Source organism: Mandrillus leucophaeus, unplaced genomic scaffold (assembly GCF_000951045.1).
Source record: "Mandrillus leucophaeus isolate KB7577 unplaced genomic scaffold, Mleu.le_1.0 Scaffold114, whole genome shotgun sequence".
NCBI lineage: Eukaryota > Metazoa > Chordata > Mammalia > Primates > Cercopithecidae > Mandrillus > Mandrillus leucophaeus.
Genome location: NW_012099654.1, coordinates 5,124,512 through 5,139,801, shown reverse-complemented (window position 1 = coordinate 5,139,801; position 15,290 = coordinate 5,124,512). Strand labels below are relative to the sequence as shown.

General features: G+C 37.5%; 1 protein-coding gene across 4 annotated transcripts; it reads left to right on the top strand.

Annotated features, from left to right (window-relative positions):
• Positions 1–14: 14 nt before the first annotated feature.
• UTP15 (UTP15, U3 small nucleolar ribonucleoprotein, homolog (S. cerevisiae)) lies at positions 15–14,332 on the top strand. 4 transcript variants are annotated; one of them, XM_011996747.1, is made up of 13 exons: positions 15–188; positions 1,510–1,682; positions 2,479–2,571; positions 2,664–2,848; positions 3,744–3,922; positions 4,839–4,964; positions 6,602–6,737; positions 10,776–10,860; positions 11,683–11,832; positions 12,578–12,679; positions 12,846–12,979; positions 13,146–13,204; positions 13,685–14,332. In XM_011996747.1, exons 2-13 carry the CDS (start codon positions 1,593–1,595, stop codon positions 13,900–13,902), a joined length of 1,557 nt encoding a protein of 518 aa, XP_011852137.1. In that variant the 5' UTR covers positions 15–188; positions 1,510–1,592; the 3' UTR covers positions 13,903–14,332. The 4 variants fall into 4 exon arrangements, with proteins under 4 accessions (XP_011852137.1, XP_011852163.1, XP_011852145.1 ...); XM_011996755.1 differs by having other exon boundaries at positions 28–455; XM_011996764.1 differs by having other exon boundaries at positions 47–188; positions 2,536–2,571.
• Positions 14,333–15,290: the final 958 nt, after the last annotated feature.

The following is a 15,290-nucleotide window of genomic DNA, read 5'->3' as shown; positions in this document are numbered from 1 at the left end:
TTGAGCGTGCGCTGGTACGTCATTTTCGCGCGACGTTAGGTTCGCTGTGTGTGTGGCCGGCTCCTTGAGGGTCCACGTGATTTTTACGCCAGTGCTGCTGAACTGTCCAGGGGATAGGGAGCTGGCCCAGTCCGATTAATTGTCCTTGGGTCGAGGTGTCTCGTCGGACCCTTTGGGGCTCGGTGGAGGTAGGTGAAGGCGGCTCCCATTGAGGGAAGCCCACACACCCGGCCTTTCTGTATTATCTGGCATGCTCTTGGGGCTTCCCAGGCTGTATAGTAGAGTGGCTAAATTCTTTAACCGGCTCAAGTTCCCCTCAGTTAAGCTTCGACCTAGATTCTTCTCTGAGATTGCATCCTCTCCTGTCCACCGTTGTTAGTTCCCGGAGTAATCAGCAACTCTGCAAGGCAATGGACGCATTTCCATCTTTGTCTTTGCTTACGAGGTTCCCTCAGGTGAAGTGAACGTAATGGAGTTTTAAAAGATTTGGGAGATAAAATCAGCAGATCTTGTTAACTATTTGGACGTAGGGAGTGAGGAAGAAGGACACGGAAAGGCTGAGTCTAGGTTAATATCTGGTGCCAGTCACCAGCCAAAATGGAGTATACTGGAGTAAGCGAGGGCACAGACCATGTCTTTATTTCATTCACCATTATATCCCCAGTGCCTAGAACAGTGTCCTGCACGTTGGTAGGTACTTTAATGAACAGAAGAGTGTTCCCCCGTTAATCATTGGTCGTTGTATTTCATTAAAGCACCTTTTAAATATATGTTATACCTATTTGTTGTGGTGTTACTGATGTAAAGTTTTCAGGCTTCTTGGAATAGATGATGAGTACCACCTCTGGAATCATTTACCTGATAACTGAATCTCTTTTGCAATTGAATCGTTCTGGAAAGATGTTTTGGCTCGATTGCATGTTATTTAAAAGTTTTATCCTATTCTGCCACTTTAGTGTTGAATTTAATTTCAGGATTGCTTTATTACAGTTTTCGTTCCTACAGTTTAAACCTTTTAAAGTAAATTTAATTTTAAGCTTCTACATTTGAAGCTTTGTGTTTCTTAATTATTATCATTTTTAGGCTTTCAGGAAATCAAGTCCGTAACTGTAATTGTTATGGATTAAATGTCATCCAAAACTTGGATTCAGGAAACTTGTATTTGCAGTTTCACCTTAATGTTTCCTGTTGCCAAAAAATGGACACTCAAAGCCAGCATGATCCTTTTTGATTTGGCTACTGTAAGGCTGTGCTAGATTTATTCCCAAGTGTTGTAAAACGGTTGGCTAGGTGTAAGAACCTTTGTGTACAGCTGAATAGATGGTGCGATATGATAGCCCTTACTTTAATTATTCCTGTTTCCTATAGATTGCCTTTTCTGGGTTACAATTACATGGCTTATTGGTCTCTAATCTATATACTTCCACACAGACTTTTTAAAGAAAGCAAAGTGGAAATCAACTATATGTACAAGTTTATAATATGTATATAAAATATTTTCTTTTTCAGAATTACAACAGAGTCACTGCAATTATTTCTAATACCAATTCCAAAATAGTGACCCTTGGACAATAGTGCAATTATATGGAATTATGGCTGGTTATAAGCCTGTAGCTATTCAGACATATCCTATACTTGGTGAAAAAATCACGCAAGATACACTGTACTGGAACAACTATAAGGTGAGTGTGGGAGATAATGAGGGAGGAGGGATTTGTGTTTATGCCAATTTCTCTAGCATATGTTGTACTCTGGATGCTCTAACAGAGAATTGTTAACTAAAAACTATCAGCAGCTTATAGTTTGGGCAGATAATTTGATATCTATTTTTTCTTGGAATTTTATGTAAAAGTCCATACTGCTTAATCAGATTAACCATACAAATACCTAGCACAGAATAGATGATCAATCAATGCCAAATGAATTAAATTTTAAAATTTGAATCTCATGTATGTAAAGATGTTTAATGAAGTATTGCTTGTAATAGTAGAAATCTTGAAAAACCTATGTCTGTTAGTAGTGGACTGGTATAGTAAATTACAGTGTGTCCTTAAAATGGATGGTAAGTCTGTTGCTCTTATGATAGCTAATATGTGTTACTAAGTGAAAAGAAGCAAGATGTGGAACAGCCTGCATGGTATGATTATCTTTGTGTTATTTAAAAGTACATGGTTATTATATGCTGGCATAGACATGATAACTTTTTTTTTTTTTTTTCTGGTAGAAATCACAGTAAACTCAATAGCTGAAGAGACAGAGTGGAGTGTGGCTTTCTAACCATACATTTATTTCAGTGGCAACAAGAATAGTCTGGGTGATGAGATATGGACCTTTTTTGCTTTCTTTGTAATTTTATGTTAAATACAACCTAAGAAATGTTACTAAGAACAAAGAGAAATGGTCTGTAAGAAATTATGTAATGCTTAGATAGGTCTTACCAGTGGTAACTCTGTTAACATGCTATTATTTTTTATTTAGACCCCTGTTCAGATTAAGGAATTTGGTGCAGTTTCAAAAGTAGACTTTTCTCCTCAGCCTCCATATAATTATGCTGTCACAGCTTCCTCAAGAGTAAGTATAATATTGAATTTCTTTATTTTTCTTTTGTATAGTTTACTACTGATCTTGAGTCATCTTGTGAAATACCGTCTTTCCTCTTGTAGATTCACATTTATGGCCGATACTCCCAAGAACCTATAAAAACCTTTTCTCGATTTAAAGACACAGCCTACTGTGCTACTTTTCGACAAGATGGTAGATTGCTTGTGGCTGGCAGTGAAGACGGTGGAGTTCAACTTTTTGATATAAGTGGGAGGGCTCCCCTCAGGCAGTTTGAAGGCCATACAAAGTAAGAGACAGTTGGTTTTTATGTGTTCTGGTTTTATTTTGTTGTAAGCTCTTTTTTTCTCTGGGCTTTGATGAAAAACATAGAGCAGTTTTATGAAGATTATTTGCCTGTGTGTACTATATTTCCTGATTGTTCTAAGAGTGCTTAACTTCGGTTCCGTGGTCCAGTTTCATGGGGCTTATGAATTCCCTAGAATTGTATGTGATATTTTAGGAAATATACGTTTATCTAGGGAGCTATTCTGTAGCTTTTGGTTAACTTTAGTGGGGTCTGTGGCCCAGTTGAGGTGATGAATTACTGATCTAAAGACAACCTTACAGCTAGTAATGAGAGCTCTATCGGCCTGTACTGTCTTGGAGGCTCTCATGTTGAAGTCAAGTTGGAAGGTGGATTTTCTTCTTGGATTTATAGTATTTTGCCCCTTGATAAATTAAGTGGCCATCACAATTTTATATTATAACTTCATTTTCAGGATTACCAATGTCCTTGCTGAAATTTGATAAAATATAACAGAAATTTATGTAACATGATTCTATTTAGTGGTAAATCTTTTTAGAGTTTTTAAAAGAACTTTTTGAAATTTTAAAAATTGAACTGCCTTTGCGCCCATATTCAGCAGCTAAATGGAATTGTTAACATATTAGAAAATATGATTTTAAGGCTATTCTTTAATATATTTTTTTAAACTTTATAATATAGGAGTATTTACATTTCTTAATTGGCTTGGGGGCAAACACTTGTAAGTTTTCTCTTTCTTTCATGATTTCCCTCTATGAAGACTCCCTGAAACTCAGCTGCTTTTTTTTTTTAATCTGAGAAAAGGAACATTTTATGTTAGAAGGTACCAGAAAAATAATTTTCTTGCTTTTTAATGTACTGATCTTCAATCTTTCAGAGCAGTGCATACAGTAGATTTTACAGCTGACAAATATCATGTGGTCTCTGGAGCTGATGATTATACAGTTAAATTATGGGATATTCCAAACGCCAAAGAAATTTTGACATTTAAAGAACATTCTGATTATGTGAGGTGTGGATGTGCTAGCAAACTTAATCCGGATCTCTTTATAACAGGTTGGTGAACTCTTCCCTCCTGAAGCAAATAATCTCACGGGGACGTACTTTAATGTTGCTAAGGGACTCTTGGGATGGAGGGGTTTAAAATTTTTTTTATGAAGGAATATGTTTCTGATTAATTCTCCAGTTTTTAAATTAATTTTTATGTATGTATGTTTGTATTTATTTTGAGACAGGGTCTCACTCTGTTGCCCAGGCTGGAGTGCAGTGATGTGATCACAGCTCACTGCATCTGCTACCCCCAGGCTCAAGTGATCCTCCCACCTAAGCCTCCCAAGTAGCTGGGACTACAGGTGCCCACCACCACGTGCAGCTACTTTGTGTATTTTTTTTTTTTTGTAGAGACAGGGTTTCACCATGTTGCCCAGGCTGGTCTCAAACTTCTGGGCTCAAGTGATCAACCTGCCTCAGTTTCCTCCCAGAGGGCTGGGATTACAAGTGTGAGCCACCGTGCCTGGCTTCCAATTGTTTTTTATTTTCTTATTCTTCTTTTGTTGATTGTTCATGTCTTCCAAATGTGTTTGGAAAAATCAGGCTGTCTTGAAAACATAATAGACTCTCAGAACTGTAATGGATAGTTCCCTGCCTCAAGCAGCCAAGAAACAAAGACAGTGCAGTTTAGCCTTTGTGGGTGCCTTTACAAAGATTTCCAGATGATTTAGTAGTGACAGTAGTCCAAAGAAAGGAATATTTTAAGATCAGAGCAAGTTAGATTCTGTATAGTATTGTGTAGTGCTTCTTCAGGCACGATCAGTAGTAGAGGGTTTAGGGGTCCTGTGTCTTCATGAATATACATATATGTCTTTTTAAAATTCCATCTAAACTTTTTTTCCTTTTAAAATTTGTACCTGGATACATACAGTTTTTGTTGTTTTAAACAGTCAAACTAAAAATACAAAAATTGACATTTTAGGATCATATGATCATACTGTGAAGATGTTTGATGCACGAACGAATACGAGTGTTCTCTCTGTTGAGCATGGGCAGCCAGTGGAGAGTGTCCTGCTTTTCCCCTCTGGAGGTCTTCTGGTGTCAGCAGGTACTTCTTAAAAATAGCTTTCACCAATATTGTTGGTTTTGAATCACATTTGTTTAAAATCAGTTGCTCTTTATAATTTATCAGTGTGCACTTGAATTGCATATCTAAGTTTTTGTTCAAACAGTTGATAGGTAGGACTGGCAAGCAGTTATCATTTATTGTGTACCTAATGTGAGCCAGGCACTGTGCTGTTATATACATATTAACTCTAATGCCCTAGACGATGCTACAAGGTAGTTAGCTTTTTCCCTATTTTACAGCTAATGAAATGAAAGTTTTAACTGATTTTTCCAAGGCAAAGTGGTAAGTGATTTGAAATCACAGAACTCGAGAGCCTACCTTATATATTTAGCCCTGTGCCATCTTATTTAACCCCAGAAATTTAGCTCATACTCCTTTTACTCCTACCTAACAGATCTGCAGCAGCTTTTGAAAATCAGTTATTTGAGATCTTGTAGGCTTGTCTCTTTTTCTGTGCCTCTCTTGATTGAAATGCCCCTACCCAGCGGATAGCTGCTAGTACTAGAGAAAGGAGATAATGTGACCTCAAAAGGGGCCTTGGTACATTTTTCAACAAGTTGGGACTGAGATGTTTTTCTCATTTTGCACATACTGCATTTTCATAATTACAATGGAAGAAGTAAATTGTTTTTTTTTCATTTGTAAATAAAGTAAAATGTGTTCATATTAGAAGAATGTATTGGTAGTACGTACACTTGACAACATATATGTTGCTATGTTGCTGTGTGTGCATCCTTTTTTTTTTTTTAATTCTAAAATCTGGCTAGAAATTACTCTGTTTTATATTCCTTTCCCCAGTAGCTATTTGATTTAAAAATAAGTTGAGGTGGGGCGTGGTCGCTCATGCCTGTAATCCTAGCACTTTGGGAGGCCGAAGCAGGTGGATAGCTTGAGTCCAGGAGTTTGAGACCAGCCTGGGCAACATAGCAAGACTCTAAGACTCAGTCAGATATTTCTACTTTTCTTGCTGTTATTCTGACAAATGGAAAAAATATCAAGTTGAACAGGGAGAATAGAATGCTAATCTCCACTGTGTGTCACTAGCTAATTGTGACCTTGGGCAATCCCTTAAGGTCTCTAGACCTTGAAAATGAGAGGGTTGAACTAGATCAGTGATTTCAACTGTGATCCCTCTTGTGAGGTGCCACATAGGAGTGGAGAGGTGGGAACTGTGAGTTGGGTTCCAACTCCTGTTCCCCAGTCAAGATTTCGGTCTCCCCTTCCATCCCTTTTTCTGTTTTTCCATATTAGACTTTTCTGCTTGATATTTTGCTGCAAATCTACATTATTCACTCCCACCGCTATATAGAATTTCTTTTAAAAAATGATTTTATTACAGTTTTCTTAAAATGAACTCTTTCAGTTATACATTTATTTTGCTGGAATTTCTGTATGCTTCACAAATATTATTTATCATAACAGTTCTGTGAGGTAGGAACTGTTATTACCAATAACCCAGGAAGTGGTGGAGCCAGGATTTTACCAGGCAGCCTGGCCTGGACTCCCTCACTCAGCCTGCATGCTTTGTGGAGTGTCCAGGGAAGAATGCTTTTCAGTTCTTTAATATGTTGAATCTGTTGGCAGAATATCCAACTAATGATGATTTCTTTTTATAGGAGGTCGTTATGTTAAAGTCTGGGATATGTTAAAAGGAGGACAATTGCTCGTATCTTTGAAAAATCATCACAAAACCGTGACATGTTTATGTCTAAGCAGCTCTGGACAGAGGTTACTCTCTGGCTCACTGGATAGGTTGGCATTTTAATTTTTTTGTATATTATTATTAGTGTACAGATGTTTACTGTTTGAGGAAATGAGTTATTTCAGCAATATTTGTGATAAGTATTCTGATAATGATTTCCAGGAGATAAAAACCTGTTGAGTTGAAAATAGTTTTGACCTTTTGTTTACATATAGCTACTTATTTTCTCTTTTGACACAATTTGTTTTAACTTATATACTTAAACAACATTATTGAACCATTTGAATGATAACCTTTTAAATAATGTTATTCTATGAATCATATTTTAAAACCATTTTTGTACATTCATATATTTTGAGGTTTTCTTTTTGTTTTTGTTTTTTTTTTTTTTTTTTTTTGAGACAGAGTCTTGTTCTGTCGCCCAGGCTGGTGTGCAGTGGCACGATCTGGGCTTACTGCAACCTCTGCTTCCCAGGTTCAATTGGTTCTTGTGACCTTCCTGAGTAGCTGGGATTACAGGTTTGCAACACCACACCTGGCTAATTTTTGTATTTTTAATAGAGATGGGGTTTCGCCATATTGCCCGGACTGGTCTCGAACTTCTGGCCTCTTGTGATCTGCCCATGTTGCCCTCCCAAAGTGCTGGGATTACAGGCGTGAACCACTGTGCCGGACCTAAAAAGTTTTTTAAAAATTAGATTTTTTTTTTTTTTTTTTTGAGATGGAGTCTCATTCAGTTGCCCAGGCTAGAGTACAGTGGTGTGATCTCAGCTCACTGCAACCTCCACCACCTGGGTTCAAGCGATTCTGCCTCAGCTTTCCGAGTGGCTGGGGTTACAGACGACTCCCACCCTGCCTGGCTTAGTTTTTGTATTTTTAGTAGAGGTAGAGTTTTGCCATGATGGCCAGGCTGGTCTCGAACTCCTGACCTCACATGATCCACCCACCTTGGCCTCCCAAAATGCTGGGATTACAGGCATGAGCCAATGTGCCTGGCCTAAAAGTTAGATAGCACATTTTGTTTAGCCTAATATCTAATGTAAAAATAAAATATATATTACATATAAAATTTAATTTCAGCATGTAATCTATGTCAAAATTGTTAAGATACTAGAAATAAATTAAGCATCTAAACATGTGCACTGTGATACAATAATCATATTTTAGGTTGAGTGCAGTGACTTACACCTGTAATCCCAGTGCTTTGGGAGGCCAAGGTGGGAGGATCACTTGACGGCAGGAGTTTGAGACCAGCCTGGGCAATATAGTGAGACCCCATCTCTACAAAAAATTTAAAAAATTAGCTGGGCACAGTGGTACACACCTTTAATCATAGCTACTAGGGAGGCTGAGGCAGGAGAAGCACTTGAGCTCAGGAGTTTGAGGTTGCAGTGAGTTGTGATAGTACCACTGTACTCTAGCTTGGGTGACAGCGATACCCTGTCTCTAAAAAAAAAAAAGAACGTTAATATTTTGTAAAAATTACTGTCTCAGTTTTTAAATTAAAATTAGATAAAATAAAAAATTTAGTTTCTCATTTTCACTAGCCACATTTCAAGTGGTCAGTAGCCACGTGTGGCTAGAAGTATGGCACAGTTCTAGAATTTACATGATTTATTATTAGTATTTTTTTTTGAGACAGGGTTTTGCTGTGTTGCCCAGGCTGGAGGGCAGTGGTATGATCTTGGCTGACTATAACCTCCACCTCCCGGCTTCAAGTGATCCCCTCACTTCAGCCTCCTGAGTAGCTGGAACCACAAGCATATGCCACTGTACCTGACTCATTTTTGTATTTTTGTTGAGATGGAGTTTTGCCATGTTGCCCAGGCTAGTCTCAAAACTCCTGAGTTCGACAGATCCTCCCGCCTCGGCCTCCCAAAGTACTGGGATTACTGGCGTGAGCTACCGTGACTGGCTTACATGATCTATTTTTGATCATTTGATTTCCATATTTTCATTTTTTTCTGCTGTTATGAAAAACTTTAGTTTTCAGCATGTTAATTAAAAAGTATACAGTCACTCCTTGGTAACTGAGGGGAATTGGTTGTGGATGCCCAAGTCCCTTATTTAAAATGGCATATTTGCATATAACCTACACACATCCACTGTATACTTTAAATCATCTCTAGCTTATTTGTAATACCTAATACAATGCAAATGCTATGTAAATAGTTGTTACACTATATTTTAAAATTCTGTATTATTTTATTTATGTATTTATGGATATTTTTAATCCATGGTTGGTTGAATCTGCAGATGTGGAACCTGCCATAAGGATTGAATGTATATATTTTAAAAGCTAGAAAATATTTTTAATACAAAGGAATTTTTTGTGTAAATACATGGCAAGTATTTACACATGTTACTGAAATCATGTTACTAGGCAGTTTGGGACTTGATTCTTAGGTATGTTCCTAAAAGCTAAGTGTAAATTGGCTCTATTTGTGGTGGTTTCAACCAAGAGTGATTTTTGTTCCTCAAGGAATGTTTGACAGTATCTTGAGAAAGTATTGTTTTTTTTATCACAACTCGTGGTACTTGCCATATAGGGGATAGAGGCCAGGAAGGCTGCTAAATATCCTACAATGCACAGAACAGCCCTTACAAAAAAGAATTCTGTGCCCCAAAATGACAGTAATTCTGAGATTGAGAAGCCCTGATCTTTGGCTTCATATGTACTTTCTTTCTTTCTTTTTTTTTTTGATTTATTTTTTGTAGAGATGGGGTTTCATCATGTTGCCCAGGCTGGTCTTGAACTCCTGGGCTCAAGCAATCTGCTGACCTTGGCCTCCCAAAGTGCTGGGATTACAGGTGTGAGCCATCACACTAGGCTTTCTGATGTGCTTTCATTGATACTTTTTCTTTTATTTTTTTAAAGACGGAGTTTCACTCTTGTTGCTCAGGCCGGAGTACAATGGCGCGGTCTTGGCTCACCGCCACTTCTGTCTTCTGGGTTCATGCGATTCTCCTGCTTCAGTCTCCTGAGTAGCTGGGATTACAGGCGTGTGCCGCCATGCCCGGCTGATTTTGTATTTTCAGTAGAGACAGGGTTTCTGTATATTGGTCAGGCTGCTGTCTAACTCCCAGCCTCAGGTGATCCACCTGCCTCAGCCTCCAAAAGTGCTGGGATTACTACAGGTGTGAGCCACTGTGCCCGGCTGATACCTTTTCTTTGCTCCCAAGTTTGATCTTCAGATGACAGTGGCTCATGGTCTATCCTTTCGTTTTTGTTTTGTTTTGTTTTGTTTTCTTAAAAAATTTTTGAGACAGAGTCTTACTCCGTGACCCAGGCTGAAGGGTAGTGGCATGATTTTGGCTCACTGCAACCTCTGCCTCCAAGGTTCAAGCAATTCTCATACCTCAGCCTTCTGAGTAGGTGGGATTACAGGCATGTGTCACCACACCTGGCTAGTTTTTATTATTTTTGGTAGACATCGGGTTATGCCATGTTGGCCAGGCTAGTCTTGAACTCCTGGCCTCAAGGGATCTGCCCACCTTGGCCTCCAAAGTGCTGGGATTACAGGCCTGAGCCACCACACTCGGCCCTTCTATTTTTTTTATAAATGGCTAGTCAAAGTCTTTATACAGATGTTATAGTTAGGGCTGGTATACAGCCCTTTTTTTTTTTCAGACAGTTTCGCTCTTGTTGCCCAGGCTGGAGTGCAGTGGTGCGAGCTCGGCTCACTGCAACCTCTACATCCCAGGTTCAAGCAATTCTCCAGCCTCAGCCTCCCAAGTAGCTGGGATTACAAGCATGTGCCACCATGCCTCGCTAATTTTGTATTTTTAATAGAGGTGGGGTTTCACTATGTTGGTCAGGCTGGTCTCAAACTCCTGACCTCAGTTGATTCACCCACCTTGGCCTCCCAAAGTGCTTGGATTACAGGTGTGAGCCACCGTGCCCTGCCTGTAGCTCATTTTTTAAGGGATTCAGTGATGAATTAGTTTGTAATTAACATTACTAATCTTTGTTTTTCTTCACTGTTGTATAGATTTTAATGTTTGTATTTTGAGTTTTCAGAAAATAGAAATTTGCATTTTATACTCATTTTCAAGGTGATTTTTGAGAAAGCTTTTCTTTTTATTAGGAAGGTGAAAGTGTACAGCACAACTTCCTACAAAGTAGTCCACAGCTTTGATTATGCAGCTTCGATTTTGAGTCTTGCCCTTGCGGTAAGTACCTTTACCTGTTTTTAAGTCTGTCACTAACCCTGCCTGTTAAATGAAACTAAAATGGAATTTTGGGCTTTATTTTTGGATTTGAGTAACTTTTCTTACCACATTAGATATTTGAGTTAAGACAATTACTGGAATATGTAACTTGTCCTAATGACTTAGCATGAATTTGGGTTTAGGTCCCACTCACTGCATAACTTCAAACTAAGTACAGTGCTCTAGGCATTGTTAACACTAAATGCAGGTCCTGGGAAGCTGGTAAATCTCTCTTCAACTCATTTAATTCAAGAGTATTATAGTACACTAGAAAGGCAGATTAGCTCTCTGAGCAGAAAAAAAGATTGAGGGGGAAGAGGACAACAAAATGAAATCTCTCCTTTTCTTTGTTACTGCTCTTTTTGAAATGTATACTGTCAAGTTTTATGAGAAGCCACATTTGGGCAGGAAGGCATTTGACTATATTATACAGAAATCTGATTTAAGAGAGGGAAAGCTTATTAAAAATATTTTTGAGGGGCAAGATCGTAAAAGTCATGCTACTGTGTAATCCTTGATGCCGTTAACTTTGTATTATTATACAAACTTTGCCGGTGATATTTTACAAGTATAAGTTCTGTCAATGTACTTGTATCCTAAGGAAAAAATGATTTTACTTTAACGTCTTACCCCAATCATTGTTAGGCAGACTATGTGTGTCTGAATGGAACTGTTGGTGAATGTATGGACAAGCAGCAAACACATTATAAATGTGTTTTGAAGTAAAAGTACTATAAATTATGAGTTAAGAATAGACTAACTTATTTTTCTAATTGTTATTAGCATGAAGATGAGACAATAGTTGTAGGAATGACCAATGGAATACTGAGTGTTAAACATCGGAAATCTGAAGCAAAGAAGGAATCACTTCCCAGAAGAAGAAGGCCTGCATATCGAACCTTTATTAAAGGAAAAAATTACATGAAGCAACGGGTATTTGTGCATTTCTCATTTTTGTTTAAAGGGTGAAATTTTTTAGAGTAACCAGCTTCATCCCTGCACATTACGGGAAAGTGTAGTTCACATGGCACTTTAACTTTATTTTGCATTTCTCTACATCGGAATTATTTCTAGATTGCTAGATTGGGGACATTATTGATGAGTAATGGGGAACAAGGTCTACTTTTTGTAATAGTCTGCATCATAACATAATGTTACAATGCTTTACTTCATTCAAAAGATTGTCTTTCACATACTACCTGATTTGATCTAAATCCCAAGAAGTAGTAGAACCAATCATGTCCCCGTTTGGCACCTGAGAAGATTGAGAGACAAAGAATTTGTGATTGATTAAGGATTTCATTACTGGTATCCAGAGTTGTTGAGACTAGATCTCATTATCTCAGATTGTTGTTTTGTTTCTCTTTCTATTGTATTACACTGCCTGCCACATAAAGAGAACTGAAATGAGGAATTTTTACCTAGAATTAAGGCAGTGTTGCATGTTGTAAGTTAAAATTCTAACAAAGTAAGAACATGTTGATGTAGCAAGTTACTCCATTTTTTTTTTCTGACTCTGATTAGCAGGATTCATTTTTATTTAATCTACATTATGGGCATATGAACATTATTTGTGGCATAGTTCAGAGATACCACTTCATTATGGAAAAGTTTATATTAAGTGTATCTTTATACAGATACTGATTTTTCTTCTTTATAAATGTGCTTTTCATTGCAGGATGACATTCTGATTAACAGGCCAGCAAAGAAACACCTAGAATTGTACGACAGGGATCTGAAACATTTTCGGATCTCTAAGGCACTCGACAGAGTTCTTGATGTGAGTGAGCATTTTTTTTTAAAGTCATGTTATTATTTACCCTGCATATTACCATGACTTGGAACTGTGAAGATAAATACCTATTCAAACTTGATAAGTTAGTGCAAGACAGTGATGTTTTTTGTGCTGTTTTGTCTGCTCATGTTGACTTTGACAATTTTTCTAGCCCACTTGTGCAATAAAAACACCCGAGATTACGGTGTCCATCATAAAGGAGTTAAATCGAAGAGGAGTCCTTGCAAATGCACTTGCAGGTCGGGATGAGAAGGAAATCAGTCATGTTCTTAATTTTTTGATAAGGTATGTTTTATGTCTGTGAAACACATTTTGCATCTGAAATCCTTTATCACCAAATAAAAGACATTTAGTTTGATCTTTACAGAGAACTGATGAAACAACTACATCTGCTTTAAGGATTTTATTTTTAAGCTTACAAGTTTCACTAAACTGAATTTTTACTTTGTAGGCATCTTTCTCAGCCAAGATTTGCCCCTGTTTTAATCAATGCTGCTGAAATAATTATTGGTAAGTGGTCGTTAAAACTTGAAAATCCTAACATGCTTGCAAAAGTAGAGATGTCAAATAATCAAATTTGGAAATCAAGTAGATCAAAATATCTTGCTTTTATCAAATCTCAATATGGATTTTCATGGAGAAAATAACAAGGCAATGCAACTTAAAAGGTAGTAAAATGTTTATAGTGGCGTGACTTTGCTAGGGTTATTATAAAAAAACTTTTTATAGACATCTATAATGACGACAATTTTTCAGATGGGAAAATGAAAGTAAGTCAAGACTTCTATACTTTCTGTAATTATTATTTTGTGAAATAAATTTACTCAGAGGGATTGTTATACTTTCTATAAATCATAAATGAATTATAAAGTAAGTACAGATTTTCAGTGTTCTTATGGTTAATATTTTTATACTTTTGAAAACTTTGGCTTTTCACTTAATATATAGAAAGATATTGCTAGTTAATGTGTTTCCTTTCTCTCTTTTTAGATATATATCTGCCTGTAATTGGTCAGTCCCCTGTAGTTGATAAAAAGTTTTTGCTACTTCAAGGACTTGTAGAAAAAGAGATTGATTACCAAAGAGAATTATTAGAAACCTTGGGGATGATGGATATGCTTTTTGCCACCATGAGAAGGAAGGAAGGCACTTCTGTGTTGGAACATACATCTGATGGATTTCCAGAGAATAAGAAGATAGAATCATAGTGTCTGCTAAATAAGACATACAGAAACTCTGAAGTTGGAATAGATTTGATGTATTAAATGTCAGAAAGAGACTGTCTTTGATACATTAAAAAAACTATTTGCAGAAGCAGTTCCATGGAAGAGACTGGAATAATTATGGCCGGAAAACAAGTACCTGTTTTAAGTAAGACATGGTTTTCCATGTAATATTTTGAATCATAGCATCTTCACCTAGAAGATCTCAATTGTCTTGGTCACAGAGTAGGTTTATCTGGGATGGATATTAAGTTTAGTACAGGAGTGTTCTGTATCAACATTTGGGTTGGTATTCAGATGGGAATTCAAATTTGAATCCTCTCTGGAGAGGGTCCAACTGGGAATCCTGCTAAAGGAACAAAGCCTTGTGTTACTTCTGGAAAACAACAACGAAAACAAATGGCAACAACAAAAAGCTTCTTTCTTCACTTTAATCAGTGCCTTTGGGATTTCTAGGCCCTTGCTTAGCTTGCTTCCTTTCTCCTTTATATTTACACTTGTCTTAGATCACATGCCCTGCTTCAGCTGGTAATGGGACTGCATCGGTTCCAAGTGTGGCAAGTAAGGCTCTGAAGAACTGACACTAGCTAAGTTTGTAATCAGAGTGTGAGAGTGAAAGCTCTACAGATAGACCTTATTGGACTACTTTTTTTTTCTTCTCTTCATGCAGCCTTTATACCAAGTTTTCACCTTGTTTCAGGTCAGAGGAATGATAGAATTTGTCGTTTTTCTTACAATAGCCTTTCAGACTATTCTTCATATGTTTCCAGCTAATCTTATAGCTAGCTACCTAATCCTCTGAAAACTATTTTCTCTGATTTGTATTTAGATTCCCCCCCATTATTCACAATCATATTGTGTTTCAGAACCCCAATCCAGAGCAGTTTGCTTTGAAAAATAGTTGTTTTTGAAAGTTTAATGTAAATAATTATTTTTTAGAAGTTTTTTTTTTTTTTTTTTTAAAAGACAGGGTCTCACTCTGTCGCCCAGGCTGGAGTGCAGTGATGCAATCTCAGCTCGCTGCAACCTCTGCCCTCCTGGGTTCAAGCAAGTCTCCTGCCTCAGCCTCCTGAGTAGCTGGGATTACAAGTGTGTGCCACCAGGCCTGGCTAATTTTTATACTTTTAGTAGAGACGGGGTTTCACCTTACTGGCCAGGCTGGTCTCAAACTCCTGACCTCAAGTGATCTACCCGCCTCAGCCTCCCAAAGTGCTGGGATTACAGGTGTGAGCCACTTTGTCCAGCCTGTAAATATTATTTTTTTATAAAGAGATTCTTATTTTCTTGGCTTTTTGATGTATCCATTCTTGATAGATAATTGTTGGCTAGTAACTCCTAGTACACTGATTTCACAGTTGCTACCTCTCTGACCT

What these genes read in the sequence shown, in the direction of transcription:
- UTP15 (XM_011996747.1), top strand. Translation starts at nt 1,593, where the DNA reads ATGGCTGGTTATAAGCCTGTAGCTATTCAGACATATCCTATACTTGGT. An exon ending in CACTCGACAGAGTTCTTGAT is followed by an intron (nt 12,680 to 12,845) that starts GTGAGTGAGCAT and finishes CAATTTTTCTAG; the next exon opens with CCCACTTGTGCAATAAAAAC. An exon ending in TGCTGCTGAAATAATTATTG is followed by an intron (nt 13,205 to 13,684) that starts GTAAGTGGTCGT and finishes CTCTCTTTTTAG; the next exon opens with ATATATATCTGCCTGTAATT.